Genomic DNA, 23,769 nt, shown 5'->3' with positions numbered 1-23,769 from the left:
GAAGAGATTCTATGTACCCTAAGGTAATGGCTTTAGTTGTTTATATTTACTGTACACTTCCCCCCCAACATGATTTTAAATTTGTATCCTGTTGTAATTAAATTAAAAAAACACACTGCTTCCTGTGTGTTGGTGGCACAGAGGTGATTTAAGTACTTGGGAGCCTCCACAATTAAAGTCATTCAACAATGAGTAGTGAACAAAACTGCAAATTTTAATAGCCTTATTTTATCTTTCCTTTTCTGGTCTTCATTAGAGAATGAAAGACTTCAAAGGGAAGTGAGAAAAATCTTTTAAGTGCTTTTATGTCTGAAGATGGACTGAGAGACAGACAGATAACTAGATATGAAGTTTTCTTGCAGAGAAAGAGAAACACAGAAGTACAAAAACAAGCATTTGTCTGCAGATAAATGAAGCAAACAAGACGAAGTGAGATGTGGACAACCTGGTAGCTGTCATGTCTTAGTGATCCTAATGTGGAAAAATGAGCAAAAGAGTCCTCTTTATTATTTGTGTCCAAAACTAGTATTAGTGCTCCAGCAGATATGAATGAGAGGATATTCCGGGGAGCAACATATCGAATCATATTGAAAACACCAAAAACATATTTTCTTTAACATACACTTTCTGAATAAATAGGATGTTTGGGGTTATTTGTTTGTTTGTTTGACAGCATATAGTACTAAGTGTATAAAGACTGTGGGCTGAATACTACTTTTAGGGCTTATCTACACTGCCCTGCAGTTTGGTCTATGGGGGTGTGAATAACAGTGCGCACCAAAGTGCTGCACTGTAACTCCCCCGTGTAGACGCTGTGGGTGAGAACTGAAAGGTTCCTAGGTCAGGTTAAAGTGGCCCTCTTCAAATAGCCCTACATTAATGTGAACTAGTAACCTGTTATTTCGCGTCCGCAGTGTCCACATGGGGGAGTTACAGCGCAGCATGTTGATGTGTACTGCTGTTCACATCCCTGTAGTCCAAACTGCAGGCCACTGTAGACATCACCTTAATTATACCCATATAACTCCACTGAAGTTAGCTAGCTTGCACAGGTGTAACTAAGAACAGAATTAGGCCCAATTAATTAAACAGGAGCTGAGTGTGCATGGCTGAGAGTAAAATTTGATCCTCCAAGATGAGGTGAAATTATTAGAATGAGCCCTTCTAAGAATTCCTTCAAATAGGATTTTTTTTATAGTTCCATAATCCTGACAGTGAAAGTCAATCCTGGTTCCAATTCATTTATCACTAGACTTACACTAGAGATGAAATGACCCTGAATGTGTAAAACCTCTTTCTGGATTGTGACTTAATAAATAATTTAAAAAACAAAGTGACCAACACAGCTTTGCATTCATATAAATCTATGCTGCTATTAAGAATAGCTTTCCTGATTATGAAATTTGGAATCTATGTGTTGCCGAATGTTTTAATGTTGTTGTGTTCGTTTCATGGCATTGATAGTTGTCATAAAGCTAGGTGGCCCACAAAGTACTAATCAATGAACTAAATGCCATTAAGTAAAAAATAATCTGCCACTTTTGTTTCAAGCAGCCCATGTCATCTGTGAAGATTTCTCAGATTCAGTAAGGCCTGTCAGCTTCACTAAGACACTTGACCTTCGCAAGGAGGTTGAAGATGAAGGGATTTCTCCGTATATTGAACAGTTTGAGAAAGATGTTCAGGATGACATAATTCTGCTTGGCAGCTTTGCACTGGAACAGGTCAGAGTTAAGAACTGTAAGACAATTTCATTGTTTGCTTCATAGCATGATATTGACTTTTCAACCTTGTACACCACCGATCTATTTCATTGGCCAGTGACACGCATATTGACAAGATAAAGATTACCCACTTAATTGTCTTGCTTTATTTCACTGGAATTTTACTAAGGTAACTAAATTTTACTAAATTAATACCTTTATCCTTACCTCTGTCTTAGTGTGAATAAAAATAACCTCCTTTACTGATTCTTTCCTATGCCTCTAGCTATTGAATAATTAAGGTTACAGTTGGGTTTGAATCATAAGCCCAATTTTCATCTTTCCCCGCCCCTGCAAATAAAGGTATATTTATATTAATCTACAGAATAAGAAAGTTAGGTTTGGGAACAAAGAAGAAAATTTGAAGGAAATTGACAAGGGGTTCCTCAATTCTAAAGATATAAATGTTCACCAGAGTCCAAAAAAACCCCTCTTCTAACTTTCTTTTGCCTTTTTGTAGCCAAAAGAGAGAGAGCGGATGATAGAAAAGTTAGTTTACTCGACTCATGTTGTCAAAGGTTAGATTTTCAGAGGCTAAATGGTAGTTGTGGGTAACAGACTACCATTTGTGCCTCTGAAAGTCTCACCCCAAATCTAGTGCACACAAGCAAAGATTAATGGATTAATCTATCATTTAAAATTAGTAACATGAGAATGGTTCGTTGGCTCTGATGGGCTTAAAGAAGGCTGCCAAGTGAGGGATGGTGACCTAAGCTTTTATTTTTAAAAAATAAGTTTCTAGACCTTTTAATTATAGAAATAGACTTCAACAGTTACATTTATTGGATTAATCTATTTGGTGAGAGGGATACCTCCCTAATCTGCTGTCTCCCCCTGCTGGTTCCTTTACCTCCTTCCTGCAGACCTCTTGAGGTGTTTGCATCCTGTGGAATTTAGGATGTGCACAAGAAGACGTGTTGCACAGATCATGAAGCATGGGGTGGAACATGGAGAACATGGATGGTGCCCACAGAATGGGGACAATGGAGTAGAGAGCAAAAGGGGACAGTGGATATGGGAAGCCTGGGAGCAGCAGAACAGGGGGCATTGTTCCTTTTCTACAGACTTTGTAGGTGCATAGAGGGTTCCCACCCTCAGCAAGCTTTAATATAGTTGTTGGGATCCCTCCCAACTATCACTTACCCTCTTGATACTCAGCTAATCCTGAAGGGTTGTCACCTTTTTTATAAACGTATTGGTAAATAGGTTCATTGACAGGCTGATAATCCTATTTAAGCTCATTTTAGCATTTAGCAATTGTAGCTTTGTAGGGACAAACAAGCTTCCTAAGGTGGTTGAAGGTTTGTAGGAACCCATTGAACATTTGCAAGATGGAAGCTGGGGAGACCCCCACAAGCTTCCGAATGCTTGCAGGCGGTGTGGATTGGGATGACACCGAATAAAACTCCTAAGGCTTACTATGGGGCTAATGTTTTTACCCATGTGGCCATCTTCTGTACACATCTAAGGAGAAGAGGCTTTTTTCTGTGGCTCCCAGGAAGTATGTGAGAGACAGGGACTTTGCTCCGGGAGTTACAGGAAGGAGGAGAATGCCTCTTTCAGTCCCATATTAGAACTATGGGGGTTTTTTTTGTTTTTTTTTAAAGATCACTCTAGGGTATTGCTAGACTTTTACTGCTCCCCGCCTTAACTTCAGCTTAATAAAGATTTTTTGTTTGGAATCAAATTACTTTTATATTATCTGATTTGATTGGGGAAGTAGCCTATAAATCTGATTTGGAATTATGGATAAAAGCTTCGTAACTGACAAGGGAACATTTGAATCCACATGCTGTACACACTATCAGTTTATTAGCTCTTAGTAAGCACCAGTGGAAAGAGATAATTATTTAATTGGGTTTTTAGTTTTTTTATGGAAGACTGAGTTGATTTGTTACTTACCTTTAAATAGGGACTCAAGGTATTCTATTCCATTCCATAGATGAAGTCCTGATTCCATAGATGAAGTACATCATAGATGAAGTAGATTTTCTACCTCTCAATTCTATCCCTCCATGTTTCCTATTTTGTAACCTCATCCCACTCTGATGCATCATCAGCAGTAACAATTCAGAACAGAAATTAGCTTTACATCTAAGGAGATTAACAATAGGGTCACTGCAAAATTCCTACTGCTCTGTGGCTGGCCACCATAAATATTGAAGATCTGTGATATCTGTGCCTTTCCTTTCCCTGGAACCATCAGTGCCATGTCCATGACACGCTTAGTCCCTGCCAGTCAAAGATATAAGGTAGTTTTGGATATTACACTGTCAACTATCAAGACTCCTGTAGCTGTTGTGTCACACTAGTATTCAGACATTTGGATAAGCATGTGACTGTCCACTGTTTCCTTTAATGGATTATCTTTTCACATTCTTTAGTATATAAATATATCCTTCTTAGAGCTTGTCTACATGGGAAACTTTACTAAAGTTAATCAGAATTAACTTTCAAAGTGGATTAGTTAAACCACATCAAACCTTTGAGAAGATCTTTTTATTCAGAATGAAAGTGTCCTTAATTCAATTTAACCAAATTATGGGCTTGTCTACATGGAGCAGTAATGCGTATAGAGGGGTGTGATGTCTAAAGTGCACTAACATATTATGCATTAATTGGCCCATGTAGGCCTTGCTGATGTGACCTAAAACTTCCCTCGTGCACTTTAATGTAGTGCTGTTAACGTAGTATAGTACCACATTAATGTGCACTAGGGAACTTTTAGTTCATGCCAGCAGGGTCTATGCGGACCAATTAATGTGCAACACGTTAGTGTGCTTTGAAAATCAGACCTCCATGGAGCTCATTACTGTTCTGTGTAAACAAGCCCTAAGGCCACTTTAATTCTGAATAAGAGCATCCACACAGGGTTTTAATATGGTTTAACTAATCAACTTTAAATTCACACCTTTAGTTAATTTGGATTAATTTGCTTGAGTCTCTCTGTGTAGACAAGCCATCAGGTGCAGTGCTTAGGTTACTGCAAGGCACTTGTATTTTCAATTTGTGCTGAACTTCTTCAGAAACACCACCATTGTACACAACAAGTACAACTTTTGCTAGTCCATTTGGTCTATATTTATTGTTTTGGAGAAGCTCTCTTTTTCTTTTGTCAGTCTCTTCAAAGAGTATTACTGCAGCAAATTTACAAAACAATGCAAAAATGTTTGGTATTTACTTATCTCTGTAAAGAACATAACATAAGAACATAAGAAAGGTCGTACCGGGTCAGACCAAAGGTCCATCTAGCCCAGTATCCTGTCTACCGACAGTGGCCAATGCCAGGTGCCCCAGAGGGAGTGAACCTAACAGGCAATGATCAAGTGATCTCTCTCCTGCCATCCATCTCCACCCTCTGACAGACAGTGGCTAGGGACACCATTCCTTCCCCGTCCTGGCTAATAGCCATTAATGGACTTAACCACCATGAATTTATCCAGTTCTCTTTTAAACTCTGTTCTAGTCCTAGCCTTCACAACCTCCTCAGGTAAGGAGTTCCACAAGTTGACTGTGCGCTGTGTGAAGAACTTCCTTTTATTTGTTTTAAACCTGCTGCCTATTAATTTCATTTGATGACCCCTAGTTCTTGTATTATGGGAATAAGTAAATAACTTTTCCTTATCCACTTTCTCCACATTTTATATACCTCTATCATATCCCCCCTTAGTCTCCTCTTTTCCAAGCTGAAGAGTCCTAGCCTCTTTAATCTCTCCTCATATGGGACAAACAAACAAAAAATTCCATTTCCTTTTGCAGGTCTAGAAACCAATAGATGTGCTTTAGCCAGCGTAATTTATGATAAATTAATTTAATCTACACATAATGACATAAGTGAGCCTGAAACAAGCTTCTATCAATTTTTGCCTTTGGAGGTAACATAATATTTTCAAATGTTTGACCAAACTGAGTAATTAATCCCCAGGCTGAGCAAATGAGCATAATAGACATCTCCCACACATTCCTTTGAATTGACAAAATGAGAACAAAAATGTGGCAGCCCAAGGGTTAAAAATATATCTGCCATACAAAGCAACGGTTTACAGTGTTAATACATGAGATTAGTCTTACACACAAGGTTCAGAAATAGAGCAGAGTTGATACTGTTTTCTTTTATGCTGCCAAAAATTATCTCTGATGAGCCATCTGATTTCCACAGGAGCTTTGCTGGCAGCAGCTGTAACAAGCTATATATTCTTTAGTTCATTGTGTTTATTTGCCTATTCTTAGCTTCACAGCATGTTGGCGGTTTTTGTTTTAAGAAATGATTCATTGCATAATATCACTCGAGTTAAGAAAATAAAAATTGGAGTTGCACCCCCACCTTTTCCAAAAGATCATGTTTGGTTTTAGCTCTGGAACTTTAAGTTGCACAGTTACTCCATGCACTGCTTGTAAACACAAGGGAAGGCAAAACATACTGTAAAGTGAAGCCTGCCAGTGTCCTTTGAAGGTAGTATTATGGAGATGCTGGTACACTGTTAATAAACCTACCTGAGAATGTTTAATTTGGACTGAGAAAAATTGTTTCCTGTGGCCGTATACGTAGCCCTAATGACTTTACAAGAGTTCTAATAATGTTTGCTTTTAATGAGGAAAAATAAACTGTACTAGGAGAAAATCTTTTCAGTAGGACTGCATTGGGATCATGGCCTAGCAAGTACATTCCAGACAGGGTACATGTAAAGCTACAGAAAGACATCTGTAGCATGACAATGAAAGGCCGTCCCTAAACATGTAGAGCTTAATCCTACAGGTTGCTGAGCAGTGTGGAGAGAATTGCAGAGAGGAAATACAAGGTACTGGCACTTAGTGTTTGCTCAGCACCTTTTCACAGAGGCAAGAAGCTTCCTCATTGTGTGGAGGAATATGCACGGCTTGATAGCATGTGAAAAGCTGTATGCCTATGTTGAACCGAGTGCTGGTGAGTAGGGGCAAGATTGGCCATGATTCAAAGCAGAGTGAGGCTTTGACAGGGCATAATTGCATGGGCATGAATGTAAATAGGGTGACCAGACGTCCCGATTTTATCGGGACTGTCCCGATATTTCCTTGTTTGTCCCGTGTCCCGACCAATGTTAGGTCGGGACACAGGACAAACAAGCAAATACTCTGGAGCCCGGAAGTGCTCGCACCTCCCCCCCGACTCCACCCTCTCCTTCCCCCATTGGCTCCCTCCCCGAATCCCCACCTCTTCCCCAGGCTCACCATTCCTCCTTCCTCCACAAGCTCTGGAGGGAGGCCCCTGAGACGCAGGGGAAGCGCGGGGCCAGGGTGAGTGAGAGTCCGGGAGCCCAGCCCCATTCGTTCCCCTGCGGGACCCGAGCGGGACGGGGGGGCTGGGGCCTGCTGTCCCCACTCCGGGGCCACCGCGGGATAGCACCAGCTGGGCAGCAGCCCAGATGCGACTGGGCAGGGGCTGGGCGCAGCGTGCGTGCTGCTGGGTCCCCGCAGCAGGCCCAGGCTCGGGGGAACCGGGGGGGCCAGAGCCGCAGCCGCCAAGCTTGGCCATCGGCCACTTCCTCCTCCCACGGCAGTGGGAGCTGCAGCAGCAGCTGCTCCCGAGTCCTGCTGCCCAGGTGGGGAGAACAGCCGTCGCCTGGCCCCACGGGCCGCCCCCCTACTCTCCCTACCGCCCGACTGAGTCCTGCCTGCACTCAGGGCCAGGCCGGACTCTCACTCACGGCACCGCACTCCCCCTGCGTCTCCTGGGCCTCCCTCCAGTGCTTGTGGAGGAAGGGGTGGGTGGGTTTTTTTTTGCCCTGTCCCCTCCCGCCAGCCCCCCTGCCGCGTCCCGACTTGGGTGATCTGGTTACCCTAAATGTAAATGATGTATATATGGCCATTTCTAGGATTTTCACTGACTCCTATTGCCACACAGTAGTAGTGGCTTATTCAAGGTTGCATAAGATGTGCGCATAGAAGAAATTGACAGCAAGGGAAGTCACTGATAGAAAAGCTTTATGAAGGTTCTAGGAAAATAGATTTCTTATTGCCAGCTGTTCAGTTGCTCATGATATATGTTTGACAAATGTTCTTGCTGATCCACCAGCCTGCAGCACCAACTCCCCTCAATTTACTTCAACTTGTTATACAATAAAGCGCTTTGGTCAATATCCTTACCATTGGATCAACACTATTTACTCACACCTTTTATCTGCATCTTTGCCACTGTCGCTAGATCAGATTCTGTGTGGTGTGTTGAACACCTCCCAGGATTGGTCCTGAAACCATATTCTCCCTTCACATTCATGACTTCACTGGGGGACACACAAACGTATCTGAAGGTATGATATGGATTTTGCTTTTTTAATGACAAAGGGTTGATTTCTAACAGTAGGAAGTGGACTCTTTGTTGCTGGTGTATAATAATAAAAATACTTTGCATTTCTATAGTACCTGTCAACCGTGGATCTCAAAATACTCTTCAAAATGTAGTTAACAAAGCTCCTGAATGCCTCTGTGAAGGAAGAAAGTATTATCTCATTTGATTCTACAGTGAGTATCAAAAATGGTCCAGTGGAAGTCATGAATGAAAATTCCTTTGCTCTAACAACTAGTCTAGCTCCCTGTCTTGTCATGGAGGCAGGGTTCGATGAAGAAAAACAAAACATGAGTTAAACTCGGTTTTGGTTTTCCAAAAAAAATAAGTAAAACTTAGTTCCATTGAAGTCAATGGCAACACTCCCACTGACTTCAGGAGGGCCAGAATTTCACCCCAACATAAGATTTGTTTTGGGTGCTTTGCAGGACTGAGGCCGAAAGCATGATGTAAAGTTTGTTTGTCTCTCCAGTCCCATTCACTTCAATGGGTTCATTATTATGTCGTATAAATTGTGGTAGCATCTACAGGCCTCAACCAGTCAAGACCCCATTGTGTTAGGCATTGTACAATCACATAGTACATGATAGTCCTTTGACTGCTCCAGAGAATAGTGCGTTACACACGTATGTCCTTAAGTACTTTGCAGGATCGGATACTTGCCTCATTCCCAAACCTGACAAAATCTGAAATGTATGACATATTTTGTACACAACTTGGCTAGCAATTTTTGAAATTGGTCAACATTTCAAGTTCCTGTGACATTCAAGTGGATCTTTTTCCATTTCTCCATGTACTTCTCCAGGTCAAAAATATATCAGCTGACAGTATCCCATTTACCTTGTATCTAAAATTAAAGATTTTATTGATCAGTCTAAAATACTTATATGGCCTGTAACAGGATGGCTTGACCGTGGGCTGGAGAGCCTGGGGCTAAGCCAGGCCTGATTACAAGATGAGTCCCACCTGAGGGAAATCAGGTATAATACAAATACAAAAGGCATTAGGAAGCTGCGGGGGGGGGGAGGGGGGAGGACAAATAGAGGATGGAAGTCTGAGTCAGAAGGCTGGGTGTCTGCCGAGTGGAATAAGGTCTCTGTGGATGATAGAATAATTGGAGATGAGTATGAACTAGGGGGCTACTATGATGTACCTTGTGTTTAGTACATCATACAACTCCAATGAGAAACTGCTGAGCTTGAATTGATTTGCAAAATTAGATACCATTAACTCTGGCTTGAATAGAGACTGGGAGTGGCTGAGTCATTACACTACTTGAATCTATTTCCTTATGATAACTATCCTTATACCTCTTATCAACTGTCTGTAATTGACCATCTTGATTATCACTACAAAAGCCCCCCCCCCCCCGCTGATGATATGTCATCTTAATTAATTAGCCTCTTAGAGCTGGTATTGCATCTTCTCTGTATGTATATATATATACTCTTGTTATATGTTCCATTCTTTGCATCCGATGAAGTGGAAGTGGGCTGTAGCCCACGAAAGCTTATGCTCAAATAAATTTGTTAGTCTCTAAGGTGCCACAAGTACTCCCGTTCTTTTTACGGATACAGACTAACATGGCTGCTACTCTGAAACTTGTGTTTGGGACATTGAGGACTGTTTTGAATTACTTTGGGCTACTAACCCAGTTTCAGGAGAGGGATGGTGGTAGCCCTGAGAGCAACTGTATGCTGCTCCCAAAGGCCTCCGAAGGAAGGAACAGAGGGAGGGCCCTGAGGAAACACCTCTGGCCACAAGGGGGTGCCCGGTGAAATGTGACCCAATTATAGCCCCCCCTTTAGCATAGTATCGGAGTGCCTCACAATCTTCTAATGTATTTATCCTCATGACACTCCTGTGAGGTAGAACAGTGCTATTATCTCTGTCTTAAGAGATAGGAAACTGATGCACAGAGAAACCAAGGGCTTGTCTACATGAACAATTAGACCTCAGCAAGCTGGGGCACCAGCCCACTGCCATCTAACTATCCATGTGCACCCTGCTGACATGCATTATCAGTTTGTTGGAGTGCTTTGCTCTAGTCCATCGTGAAACAGGACTAGTTCAGAGAGCATCAAGGAGTAGCAGGATTTTTTTTCTTCCTCCAGCTGTGGGTCACATCAGGAATCAGTAAATGCTTTGCTTTTACCTTTCTTTTTTAAGTTTGGAAATGTTGATCATGTTGACGTCAGGAGTGGTATAAAGTTTCTCTGGTTAATATAGAGTCAATAATGCCTGACAAATAATAGTACGGTGTGTATCAAACTTTAACAAAATCCTGACCTCAGAAGACTCCCCCTTCCTTAAAAAGGGGGATTGGAACATAAGTAAATTTATAAAAATGTTATTTTTAAAAATTATTTATGTTTAGAAGGTGCCCATCACTGTGGTGCCTAGGCACCTGGAGTTTGGATATAACACCTCCTCCACCGTTGTACTTTTAATTCCTCGTATGATTATTTTGCTAAGTGTGTTTGCATGAGTTAAAGGCAAGTAAATATTTGAATGGAGGTCTTGCAATGAAGGGGAAAATATTCTTTTGTTTTCCACTAAAAGAGGCCTGTCTTTGTGTTTTCACTGTGTATAGAGTATGCCCCTAGACCATATAGTATTCAAAAACATGTAAGTGTGCACCTTTTTTTTTTATACCAAGATCTGAAGGCAATTAAATAATGAAAGCAATTCTTGATATTCTACTGAGCTGGGACAATGGATCCTACAGCTACTGTAAATGATGGTACTGCATTTGCTGCTGCTTAAAGACATCTGACTGGGCAGCTCTCTGCCTCATTATCCTAAACTAAAGGAAGTCTATTTTCATGGTTCAATAGAGAGAAGCAATTGAAAAGATTCATCAAAGAGAATTAGTGATTGCCAAGTCCTGCTGAAGTTTAAGTCACTTCATAAAACACTGACCACCTGTTAAAACAGACAGAGCTGATATGATGATGATTCCTGGCACACTTTGATGCACAAAAATGTAAAAATTGTTACAATGAATACAATCTTACGTGACCACTCATGGATTCCTGTTTCTTGACCTGACATACAGCTGGGAGCCTGGAAACCCTCAGAATCCTGACTTGAGTCAGGGATGCCAGGTTGTCATCTGCATGGCAGGAAGCTTGGAAGTAGACACCTTGGGAAGCCTCAATTTTGCATTGAAAAGTTGAAACAAAGTATTGCTTTAATTTTATATAATGTTTTTCTAAACAAACTCATGGCATTCCCATTCCATGGGGAAATGTGAGCTTTTGGTCCAATGCAGAACATTCCCCCCCCAAATGTCCCATACACCAGGAAATCTGGGTTCTGCCCAATCCAATATGTTAGGTATACTCAGCCCATGCTATGACACAACTTCGCATTTCAGTATTTTGGGAAGCACTGAACGCTGAGTGTGCAAAGCGGGTATATGGAAAATGACGAGGCTTTACTTTTCAGCTAAAAATGTAAAGCAGATTTTGTAATTTTGATCCATGGTGGGGGTTGGTGGAGAAAAGCTGGGGGAGGGGTAAAGTTCTATTCTACAGGGAGAATAAATGATTGTGTGTGGCAACTTGTCATTTTGAATATTCCGTGGCAGACAAATATAGAGTACCCTGTAGTTAAAGCAAACAGTAGCAGCAAACAGGGGAGTTTTGTGAGGGTGTTCTCCAAGTGACAGAAGAGAGACTACGTGACCCTTGGTGTGAGTTTGTTTGTTTGTTGTGTTCTTGCTTGCTGTGTTCTTGTTTGATTAAAGAGTATAGTGTGGTCCATTATGGGGGCTGTGGGCTGAGCCAAAGTGCCCTGCTAGGCTAGGGTGATAGCTTTCTGAGGCTCTAGCTGGCTATCCTTTGGTCCCTAATCCCTTGAAAAGGAGGCAGGGCTAACTCAGGGAGAACAGAGGTTTCAAAAGCCAGCTCCTAAGTGACAGAGGAGCTAGTAAATGGGAGTTTTGTGAGGAAGTTTAGAGAGGGAGCGTGAGAGGTAGTTTCACTTAACAAACATACTCTAAACTTAGGCCAGCCCCCCAAAAACCCCAACAGTCCCAAAAGGGTAAAAATAACGTAGGGGGAAGTCCAGCATCAGAGTGGGGGCTATCCAGTTTATTGCAATGGATGCATGTGGTCAAGGTGGCATTAATGTGCATTCAGTGGAAGCAACTCCTGGCCCTCAGAGATGGAGTACGGGCTCTTGAGACCAGAGTGGCTGAACTAGAAGAGGTAAGAGAAACAGAGAGGTACATAGAGGAGACTTTCAGAAACACAATAAAGCAGTGCCCCCAGCCTGGCAGCCTCTGTGCTGTTGAAGAGGAGGAAGGTTTTGGGGAAAGAGAACATCAAGCTGCAGTGGAGGGAAACAATCCCATTGTTGGGAACCTCCTTCCAAATAATGTCATGGTATCTTCTTGCACTGTGGATACCCCTCGAGAGGAGGGAACCCCGGTTATTAGGAACAAACAGACAATAGTAATGGGGGATTTGATTCTTAGAAATCTAGATAATTGAATTTGTGATGACCGGGAGAACTGGTTAGTGAATTGCCTGTCAGGTGCGAAGATTGTGGACCTCTTGAGACATCTAGATGGACTTATGTGCAGTGCTGGGTATAAGCCAGTGGATATGGTACATGCATGTACCAGTGACATAGGGAAAGTGAGGAGACAGGTCCTGGAGGCCAAATTTTGGCTGCTATGTAAGAGATTAAAATCCAGGACCTCACTGGTATCATTCCCAGAAATGCTTCCAGTTCCAAGCACAAGACAGTTAGATAGGCACAGTCTCAATGTGTAGGGAGGAGGGATTTAGGTTTATTAGGAAGTGGGGAACCTTTTGGGAAAGGAGGAATCTATACAGGAAGGATGGGGTCCACCTTAACCTAAATGGAATCAGATTGCTGACATGTAAAATTAAAAGGGTTGTAGAGGAGTTTTTAAACTAAATGCTGGGGGAAAGCCAACAGGTGCAGAAAAATCACATGGTTTGGATAGACACATCCCTTAGGGGAAGATTTATTAAAGGGGTTACTCGATATCCTAAGAAAGAGGATAGGATATAAGTTGATAAAGCACAGGCAGGAACTGAAGAGAAGCAGTCAAAGGAAAAAGATTCCCATTCAATTACATGACATGAAGGCAGACAACTAAATATTGACATATTTTATAAGTGCTTGTACACAGTGTTCATTATTTTTACAGTAATTTTCACACACTCATTTTAATTTAATATCTTTTAGTTATAGAGTGTTCATGTGCAAATGTCTGTGTATTTGAAACAGAAGAAGATGTGAAGGTCGATATAAGAGGAAATGATTGAATAAAGGAACAGTGCAATATGCTGTTAGATGACAATGGTTTGCATACCATGGTGAGGAAGTGTTTTATTGTAGCTGAAGCATGGATCTGGAAGTCAGGAGTCCAGTTCTAATCTCAGCTCTGCCCATTACTTTTTATGTGACTTTAGGGTAAGTCACTAAACCTGGGTTCTTTGCCTCAATTTTCTCATCTGTGTAAAAGACACAAAAATAGTATACCAACCTTAGGGGAGTGTTGTGAGGATTAGAGAGAACTAGGAGAAGAGCCACAACAATGATTAAAGGCTAGAAAATACACCCTTATAGTGAGAGACTCAAAGAGCTCAATCTATTTAGTTTAATAAAGAGAAGGCTAAGAGGTAACTTGATCACAGTTTGTAAGTACCTACACAGGGAATAAACATTTAATAGCAGATTCTTCAATTTAGCAAAGAAAGGTAACATGATCCAGTGGCGCAAAGTTGAAGCTAGACAAATTCAGAGTGAGACTAATCAACTCTTGTAACAACTTACCAATGGTTGTGATCAATACTCCATCCCCAACAATTTTAAAATCAAGAGTGGATGTTTTCCTGAAAGATATGATCTAAGAATTATTTTGGGTAAGTTCTATGGCCTGTGTTATACAGTAAAAGACTATAAAACTTTGCAATCTGTTGCACATCGGGTACAAGATAAACTGGAGTTTATCCATAGACGTTTTGGGTCGCATCCCAGAGTGGTGTAGCTCCATTGCCTTCTGTTGACATGATAGAGCTGTACCATTTCACACCAGCTGAGGAGCTAGCCCAAGATAAATTGTGAACAAGATCTTTCTTTATTACTGAGAGGGCAAACATCCCTCTTTCACTGCTAAGCCAAGAAAAATTACACAAGCTAAAATGTATTTGGGGTCATTTGCTAGCTGGTGGCTTCCAGGTATTGAGAGATCCACCACTAGGGTTTTCTGTACTTGTCATTGGTGCTAAGCACTGTTTCAGAGCTCTGAGTTTTAAGTTCTCTACTATTAATTTGTCAAAAGTTCTGAGAGACGAGATGGGTGAGGTAATATCTTTTATTGGATCAACTTCTGTTGTGACAGAAGCAAGCTTTTGAGCTTAGACAGAGCTCTTCTTCAAGTCTGGGAAATGTACTCACAGCTAAGTTCTGACACAGTTGGCATGAATGCTCTTCAGACACATAGGTGCTTTGGAGGTTTTGATACAAAGAATGGCAAGATAGCTGTCTTAGTTTATGAATCCCTAAGCTATATCTTCAGAGGAAGATAGTATGGAACAAGGAGAGTTTGAGGGGGATTCTAAAGACTCTGAGGAAGCCACAGGTATTTTCTGTACTTACAGCAGGACAAAATTCAGAAGATAGGTTCTTGTATTTGGAGGCTGAAGAGAAAAAATCTTTACTTTTGAGAGAGCCAGTGACTTAAGAGTTAATGCAATTGAGCTCCTGACGATGGAGTCTCCTCAAGGCTTATTGTCCCTGTTCTTGACTGAGTAGTAAACCAAGATGACCCAGTCTATAATTTATTCATGTAATGGCCTTGAGTCAAAACCCTGGATCCAAACATCCCTGAACTTTGGGGCAGTTCAGATCCTTATTCAGCTTATGTACCGTATGGCCAGCTTCATTTTCTATAATAGTTCAAAACAATGCCTTGAATGTAATTTATCGTATAGGCATTTCTGAGGTGCCCAGCTCTATAGTAGGATGCAGCCTTACAGTGTTTAATGAGCAGCTAATTATTCATTGCCAAAGGTCGCTTACTGAAGATAATGCTAAGCTTCAAAAATCTACTAAAAAATGATCAGCCTATAACTTTGTCATTAAATGTGTTTCTGTTACATACAGTAATAAAACTGTAGCATGACTAAAGTAAATCTTGCTTCATGTTCTGCAACATAAATTTTAAAACAGAGAGCATTTAACGAATTTTTAATTTTTTTCTTGCTATTAAAAATGGCTAAAATGACCAAGTGTGTAATTTTATGCTCAACTACAGCAAATCCATTTCGTTTTCTCTGTAAAAAGAAAGTCTTTTCCTTTTATGCTAAAAAATATAATTTGGGCACAGATCTTACTGTGCAACTGTGGCGCATTTTTGCAGCGAGGTCAATGCGTATTATAATCTATTTTGGGTTTTGAAGCAAACTTACCAAGTTGCCCTGCAGATACCACCGAGCAAAGCTTGCTGCAAGTCACAACACAGTAAAGGATGTTCAGTTCAATTTTCAAACTGGCATGGAATTCAGGCACACCACCACTTCTGTTCAGAGAGTCCTTTGATAGACAAGTATTATGCAACAGCAGAACTGGCACCAACTAGGTACTGGCTGAAATTCAGCTGAGATGTAAGTGGTGGTTGAAGATACACAGCAATAAGGGGACAAAAAACAATGTAATGAACTGTAAGTTGAAGTGACTTTAATGCTGAGAGGGGAAGGGGAGGATGTAGCAGGGAAAGCAACTAACAAGTAGGTGTAAAATAAAACAGGGAGGGTTTGTTACCTTGCACCACCTTTTCTGTTTCATCTAAAGTTGGTCCTTTATTTTTGTTCTGGCCTATGCAATGGAGTAGTCTGTGGCAGTCAGTGGGCCTGATTCTGCATTACCCTGCCCCCTCCCTCCCCCCAGCACCGCGCCACCGAAACACCCCCGCGCTGCCTTGCCGAAACAAACAAACAAACAAAAAAACCCGTCGAGCCCCACCCCAACATTGGCCACCCCTTCTGAGGTGCCGCCCCAAGCACGTGCTTGGTTGGCTGGTGCCTAGAGCCGGCCCTGTTTGCACTGACGTACATGAGGACACAAGATGCAGAGCAAGGAAGGATCAGACACTCTGTGTGTAGGATCCTTCCCCTGCTCCCTGCAGGCTGTGGAATAGCAGTGGTGGCTGCTACTGCAGACTCAAGTCTCATATAGCTCCCATGGCTGCTACTCTTGCCGAACACATGTGTTTTGCGTGGTGGGCCCATATAGTTACTTTCCACCAGGAGTCTCACATATTGTCATATTTCATCATTTGCTGGGGCTCCTATTAACAAGACTAAATGTCTTGAAACACAATGGGGAAATTGCATTAACAGAGATGTGTTGTTATATGAATCATGGGACAAGTCAGAAATGGTATGGGCGTTATTTTCCCTGAACATTTTCAAATGATTTGAAAAAAATCATTTAATTTTATTTTTATTTCAGTTTTTTGATCAAACACAAGGGAAAAAATTGTTTTGTTTTTTTTTTCCTTGAAAAACACAGAAAATTTTGAAGGAGTCCAAGAAACATTTTGTTGAAAGAATTTTGCAGTGAAAAAATTTCAGTCACTTCTGATTAATAGTAGTGTGCTAAGTCCATGTTTGTTTCTGTTATAATAACAATGTTTACCATTGTGATTCTGTCACACTAGCTCATGTTGAAAGTTCATTACAAATATCAGTCTCCATCCTAATCTCTCTGCAATCAATGGAAGGGTGCTTTGTCTGATTATTCCTTAAGGTAGCCCTAAAAAGAATTACTATTTCATCATGTGTAAGAGAGAGAGAGGTATTAAGTGACTTGGCCAAGGCTATGGAAAGAGTCAGTATCAGAAATGGAGTTAGGACTAAGGAGAAGAGCTGGAAAAAAAGCTTTGACCAAAACTTTTTTCAGCAATAAATTTAGATTCAGAAACACTGAAAGCTGTTGTGAATTTGTAGCAGTTTTGCCAAACTGTTTATTTTGAAAACAAACAAGAAAAAAATTCTGAAAAAAAGTTGTTTAAACTTTTTTGGTTCAGAATGATTTTTTGTTTAGGAATAGCCTTTAGTTTTACTTTAAAAAAAATCTAAAAATGTTCAAAGTTTAAAAAAAAAAAGTTTTATTTCAGTCAAAACATTTTGTTCAACCTGAAACATTTTTTTTTTTAAATTGCCATGTATCAAAAAAAACCAGTTATTTGCCCAGATCTTCTAAGGAGTCCTGTGACTGAGTAGTGCTGTGTTCAAACAATAGACCACTGGTGTTGTATGCCTCATGTACACTATAAAGATTAACCTCATTTTCTGAAACAGTGATGGACATAGTTTGTCTACACTTGTAGCTAAACCCCTTCTGCACCACTGCAGCTACACCCCTTGTTGACACCCCTTGTCAACAGTGGACAATTTTTATAGCCTAGACCAGGGGTTCTCAAACTGGGGGTTGGAACCCCTCAGGGGGTCACGAGGTTATTACGTGTCAGCCTCCACCCCAAGCCCCGCTTTGCCTCCAACATTTATAATAATATTAAATATATTTTAAAAGTGTTTTTAATTTATAAGTGGGGGTCACACTCAGAGGTTTGCTATGTGAAAGGGATCACCAGTACAAAAGTTTGAGAACCACTGGCCTAGACCATGCTGCAGTCACAATGAGAAATGAGTTTTTTAGTTACATATGTGAAGTACAATGCCACCGAAGAAAACGTACTTGAAAGTGTTCCAGTAAATCTCTTATTCATGGGATATTACAGTGATTATTCCAAATTTAGATAACATCATCTGAGCAGCTTTGTTTTTGAAAACTTTAAAAAAAGAATTGTACAGTAAATTGGTTTATGGAGATGGAAATGTTTGTTTTCTACTGCTTCTACCTTCCTTTGGCTTGCATGCACCTGAGGTAATTAGTGTAGGTTAAAATTTACATAACTGACTTCGGGGATTTGCAAATAGGAAACACAAAAATGTATAAAAAGTGACGAATAATTCATTTTAAAGCAAGTTTCCTGTTTTTATCATGTACAATATGTATTACAGACTCACAGAGACTTTCTGAATAGGACCATTAGCACTGAACCTTTGATATATTTTTTCATGTAATGCTATCCGCTCGGGGGCTTAATGAGGGAAGTAGGCCTTGTTCAGCATACTGTAGCTTGGTGGAGTATATTGGATAGCCTCCTTGTGTACTGGCAGTGGTGCACACAGAGTTTCCATCCATTTCATGGACACCAGCAGAAGATATCTGTAACAAAGAAGTGGAGAATATGCAATAGAGAACTTAAAGCTTCAGTCTGGGGACAATATTTTTGCTCTTATAATATTAAACCCTTTATCAACAGTATTGTTTTCAATTTTTTCAATTTCAGCTCTCATGGCAGAGTGACTTTTCCAACCTGTTGTATAAGGGCAAAATGACTCCAAGCCTTCCACCTCAGTTCTGGAGAGTTGCAGAACCACTTGAAGAAACGAGTGCTCATGTAAATAACCTTCCCACAGATTGCAACAAGACACAGAAATGCTAATCTCTCTTGCAGAACATTTAACCACTGCTACATTGATACAGGGAGGCCTAAAGACCTGAAGTGGATTTAAAGCAGGGGAAAGTGGTGGGATCTTCAGTGGTCTGTGACAAACATGAGGAGCTGAGTAGGAAATATATCTATCTAACTGTGAGTTAGGCATAGTAAAAATAAGGAGTTTAGTGCAGTGTTTTATATACAGGTATAAAATGCATAGGTAGAGCTTTTCAAAACCGATTAGGGTATTTAACCTCACAACTCCCATTGGAAATCATGGGAGTTGTGTGGCTGAATCTCCTAGTGGACTTTGAAAAATCCAAACAAACTTCTAGAAATGTACATAACTTCAGCTTTTTACTTCCATGTGCTTTCTCACCTTCCTTTTGAGAAGATAATTTTTTAAACCCTTTCTTCCATGTAGGACTTAAAAGTTCAAAAGGAAGTTCTTCATCACAACAAACAGATGTTGCACACCAGATTCCATAAACCCTTTCAGAGGTATGTGGCATAACAACACCTTACACCTTTGTAGCACCTTCCACCCCAGGCTGTCCTAGTGTTTTACAGACATTAATGAGTTAGCCTTCACAAGTAGGGAAGTAGGATTATTTCTAGTTTACAAATGGGGAAACTGAGGCAAAAATAAATTAAGGCTTATATATTCAAAAGTGGTCTTTGATTTGGGGTGCCCTCAGATTTTAGTCATGCATGCTGGGCCTGATTTTCAGGGATGCCTGGTATCTGCTGATGTTGACGTCAGCTAGAACTATGGCACTTCTGAAAATCAGGATGCGGGAGTCTCCAGTGGCCAGCCAAAAATGGAGGCGTTCCTAATCAGAGGTTACTTATGAAGCTTTTGATTTAAGAATGCTGCAAAGATCACACAGAGTCTGTGAAAGAGATGGCCATAGTACCTAGATTCCAATCCTATGCTTTAGTCACAAAACCATCTTGTATCATAGTTTTATTCTGGAATTTAAAGTTCACCTCAAATTCCTCCACTTCTTTTTGGTATCTGAACCTATTTGAACTGGGCACTATTGCTTCCACTTCTTCCCCCTCCCCCTCCCCCAAGAAATCCTTAGAATATTGAAATAATGAATTTCAATCTAGCCTTAGAATCCTACTGTCCAAAGAGCGTAATACTGATGTTATTGTATGGGTGGTTACAATTGAATCTACTTTTTACGTAGGGTTACACTGAGACTGGTACTTATGCAGGTGCAAAATGGCAGAGGATATGAGGAGCCTTTCAGGCCTCACTGTGCTTCTGCAAAGACCAGTCATATTCATAGTGCCTAACTGATACAAACGGGGCACAGAGTTCCCAGACACGCTTTCCTGATTACTGGTACAGTGTCAGTTAACAGAGCCAGACAATGGTTTTAGGCACCCTTTGCAACTAGGACTGAGCACACAGACACAACTACTTTGTGTGAAATTGACAAGAGATCGATCTGCGCCTAGCTTGAATTTTTTTCTAAAATCTCCCTAAGCTTGCTTAGTTGCTACCTCTGCCTGACAGATTCAAAGCCCTGGTGGCTTCTGACAGCCTCCTTCCTGGTTATGAATTACTCTCATGCAATTATAGAACAGAATAACTGCAGCAAAATTGTTTATCAATCAATAATATTTTTAAACAAATAACTTGCATAAAAATTCATGGAGGAAATTGAACTAACAAAAAAAATTGAGGAAATTGTTGTCTGGGAATGACAGCCCACGAGCAGAAAAGAGGACTCAATTCACAGAGTAAATTATTCACTTGGCTATAATATCCACCTATGTGAGAGGAACAAGGGGGAAAATGTTGCAGCCCGAAAAGAGATCAAATGTGGTTATTTAAATGTTTGATGTTCAGTAATGAAAACTGTTTGCCTTCATAATTGTGTATTAGCAGCTAATAAAGGCACTAGATACAGTAGTTTAAAAGTAATAAAATCCACAACAAAGTGTATTTAATTTTAAATTGAATTGCTAGCAAATGGGTGTCCTAATGAACCCCTGTGTCAATGTAGTTCTAACCAAATTAAGTGAAATAATTTCCATCATGAACAACTAAATAAGTACAAAGTTCCAAACAGACAACTTTTCTCCCCAAAAAAAGGACCTTCTCAGATGCTTTGGTTGCTGGAATTAGCTAGTGAAATTTAAGATCCACTTTGCCTTCATTCCATTTTGGGAAATTAGGCTAAGGTGGACCTGTCAGCTAAAACTGCAGAGTCAAATCCTGAAGTCTGCTCTTAAATCTGGATTCTGTAATCCTCACATTGTGTAACATTATTTCTGCTGTCCTATTCCCATCAACTTCAATGGGACTACTTATTGGAGAAAGTACTACTCAACATCAGGGTTGCAGGATTAGTCCTTACTCAGGCAGACCTCCCACTGAAACCATTGGACTAATGGACTACACAGTTTTTGTACCGATTTAAGTATTTGCCCTACATTTACAGGAATAAGTTATACTGGCATAAGCACCTTTATGCCAGTTTAACTATGTCAACACTAGGGGTTGTACTGCTGTAACTATACTGGTTTCCAACCAGTACAAAATTGTGTATAGAAAGAGTCCTAAATAGAAACTGAGTTATAGTAACCTGTGTGGACCTGGGAAGGAGGAGCAGATGTTGCGAAAAGGAAAAGTTTGTAGGAGACAACAGGTACTTGGTCTGTGTGCACATGACTAGAGTGCTAGCTGCAGTTGCATCATCTCTGAAAATAGACCTCTTAATAAATGGTGAGTGTAGTTTTATAAATATGGAATCTTTTCATTGTATTACCCAGCACACAGTTCATCAAAATGAATGAGGACCTCCAGATTAAGTCTTGCACAGAGAGAGACCTGGGATTAAATCAGAAAATGTCAATAGTCAAGGAAAACCTAGGGAAGGTTTGTTTATAGGAATTCTTGTTGTACCCTGACCATTGCATTAAAATAACATTAATATTAAAATAACATTACGGTTACACCTCAGGAATCGAGGTTGTTTGTAACTCTGAAATGTTTGTCACTCTGAACAAAATGTTATGGTTGTTCTTTCAAAAGTTAACAGCTGAACATTAACTTAAAACAGCTTTGAAACTTTACTATGCGGAAGAAAAATGCTGCTTTTAACCATCTTAATTTACATTTTAAAAAGCACAAATGGTTTCCTTACCTTGTCAAATCTTTTAAACATTCCTTTTATTTTTTTAGTAGTTTACATTTAACACAGTACCATCCTGTATTTTCTTTTATTTATTTATTTATTTATTTATGGTCTCTGCTGCTGCCTGATTGCATACTTCTAGTTCTAAATGAGGTGTGGGGTTGACTGTCAGTTAGTAACTGTGGTATTCATAACTCTGAGGTTCTACTGTATGTTGTATAGGTGATTCAGCCACTTGAACAAATTCTGAGGTTTGTATTCAGCCTGGCCGTTATGCAGATGCATGGGAAGGGGGAGAGACTAACAAGCCTCCCATGTCTGCGTAGCCCACGTAAAGACTCGGCAGAATTTCATGCCCAGAATGACAGGGATCGCTCCCTCATTACTTTGTGCTGATTCCATCCTCATGCACTGGCCAGCAAAGCTGGCTGCCTGTGTGAGGAAGAATATATTGTATCCCATGAGATAGCGTAGTGTAGCAGTGTGTGCACTCCTCCTGTGTCATCAGATTGCTTCAGAAGGCCTTCTGTCTCCCTAAATGCCTCACTTCTCCCTTTGGGGTGGATCTGCTTTGCACTGCCCCAAAGCATATCTGTTCTTAAATGGTGAACTAGAGCCGTTGTTGGTCTGTGTAAGGACTGAATAAAACTCACCTTGGGACTTGGCCCATTACTTTTAAGGGTTAGTTAAATTATGCAAAAGGTTAGCATAAAAAAGGAATGATAATACTCAGCTATCTCAATTTGTGTGTGTGTGTGTGTGTGTGTGTGTGTGTGTGTGTGTACTGCAGACACAAAGGGCCAGATTCTCAGCTGGTGTAAATCAGCATGACTTCATTGATTTCTGTATAGCTATTCCAATTTATCACAGCTGAGGATCTGGCCCTTAAAGAGGTGTTCTATTTTATTATTGGTAAGGCAGAACTTGAGCTTTGGTACAAGTTTGGTTACTGTCGGATCCATTATTTTTGCTCATATTTTGGGAGTGAAACTCCAGAAGCTTATATGTTAACCTGTGATGCAGCCTGACAAATATTAGTTGTGCTATTAAACATGTGAATGCATTTTTCTGCCACCAGTTTTAAAAGCCTAGCCATTTCTCTGCATTGAAATCCCCCCCCCATTTATTTATTATTTATTTTGGTCCCCTGCAAGGCTTGTAATATACTTGAAGAAAACATCAAATTGTAATGTAGTTCCAAAGGCAAACACTTTTCATTTATGTGTTGTAGTCAATTTTTTTTTTCACACACCCCCTTCCTCTTTGTAACTGATGCAGAATAGAAAGTCAGCCATTGCAAGTAGCACAGAATGCCCGCAAACATGAAATTGCAGCCAAGTTTGGTAACCTCGCAGAAGTGAATAATGAATCAAATGGAGCAGCAGGACTTTGCTGGAAGGTGAGGTTCTCCATGAGTGCTCTTTTTCCTGATGCAAATTGCTAAACGACTAGATCAATTATATTGAGTCTCTTGCATGATTTTTTTGTTATAATTTTAGAGGATAGGATTTAGCAGGTTTAAAAATATGCTTTCCAGCAGAAGTAACCGTACGCTTAAATAGAATGTCTAAAGCTATTAACTATGAATCATTTGGGCATGGCTGGAGTTCTTCAAAACACTTTGTCAGCGCTGGCCAAGTAAAGTCTTTCAGTAGGAGATGAGGCAGCTCCGCCACCATGCAAATGAGACAGGCCTGAGATGTGATGAATCTTCTATCTCCTTTTCCTACTCGACTGACACTCGCTTTGAGGGAGGTTGTAAATGCAACAGAGATTGTGGTATAATTCCTCAGACTGGCGTTTCTGCCCCCCAGTCACTATTCGATTATCTTCCAAATTGCTGTGTTTCAGAGAGATAAAGATTTTTTATGGCTTGCTGACTTGAAACAACCAGAAGAGCCAGAAAAGAGATGGCTAACCGGCCATGCATAGTAATTCCATTGGTAAATGACAAAATCTTTGTTTGTATGACATTTT

General features: G+C 40.5%; 1 protein-coding gene across 1 annotated transcript in view; it reads left to right on the top strand.

Moving 5' to 3' along the window:
• The window catches only part of OFCC1 (orofacial cleft 1 candidate 1), a 249,983-nt gene that overhangs the window by 31,633 nt on the left and 194,581 nt on the right, over positions 1-23,769 (top strand). Inside the window, exons 6-9 of the mRNA XM_034759559.1 lie at positions 1,552-1,724; positions 18,488-18,598; positions 19,062-19,138; positions 23,071-23,191. Coding sequence (XP_034615450.1) covers positions 1,552-1,724; positions 18,488-18,598; positions 19,062-19,138; positions 23,071-23,191 — 482 coding nt within the window. The remainder of the gene's footprint in view (positions 1-1,551; positions 1,725-18,487; positions 18,599-19,061; positions 19,139-23,070; positions 23,192-23,769) is intronic.

This window comes from Trachemys scripta, chromosome 2 (assembly GCF_013100865.1).
Source record: "Trachemys scripta elegans isolate TJP31775 chromosome 2, CAS_Tse_1.0, whole genome shotgun sequence".
NCBI classification, from domain to species: Eukaryota; Metazoa; Chordata; order Testudines; family Emydidae; genus Trachemys; species Trachemys scripta.
Note: the sequence above shows the minus strand (reverse complement) of the source record. Positions and strands in the feature narration are given on the sequence as shown.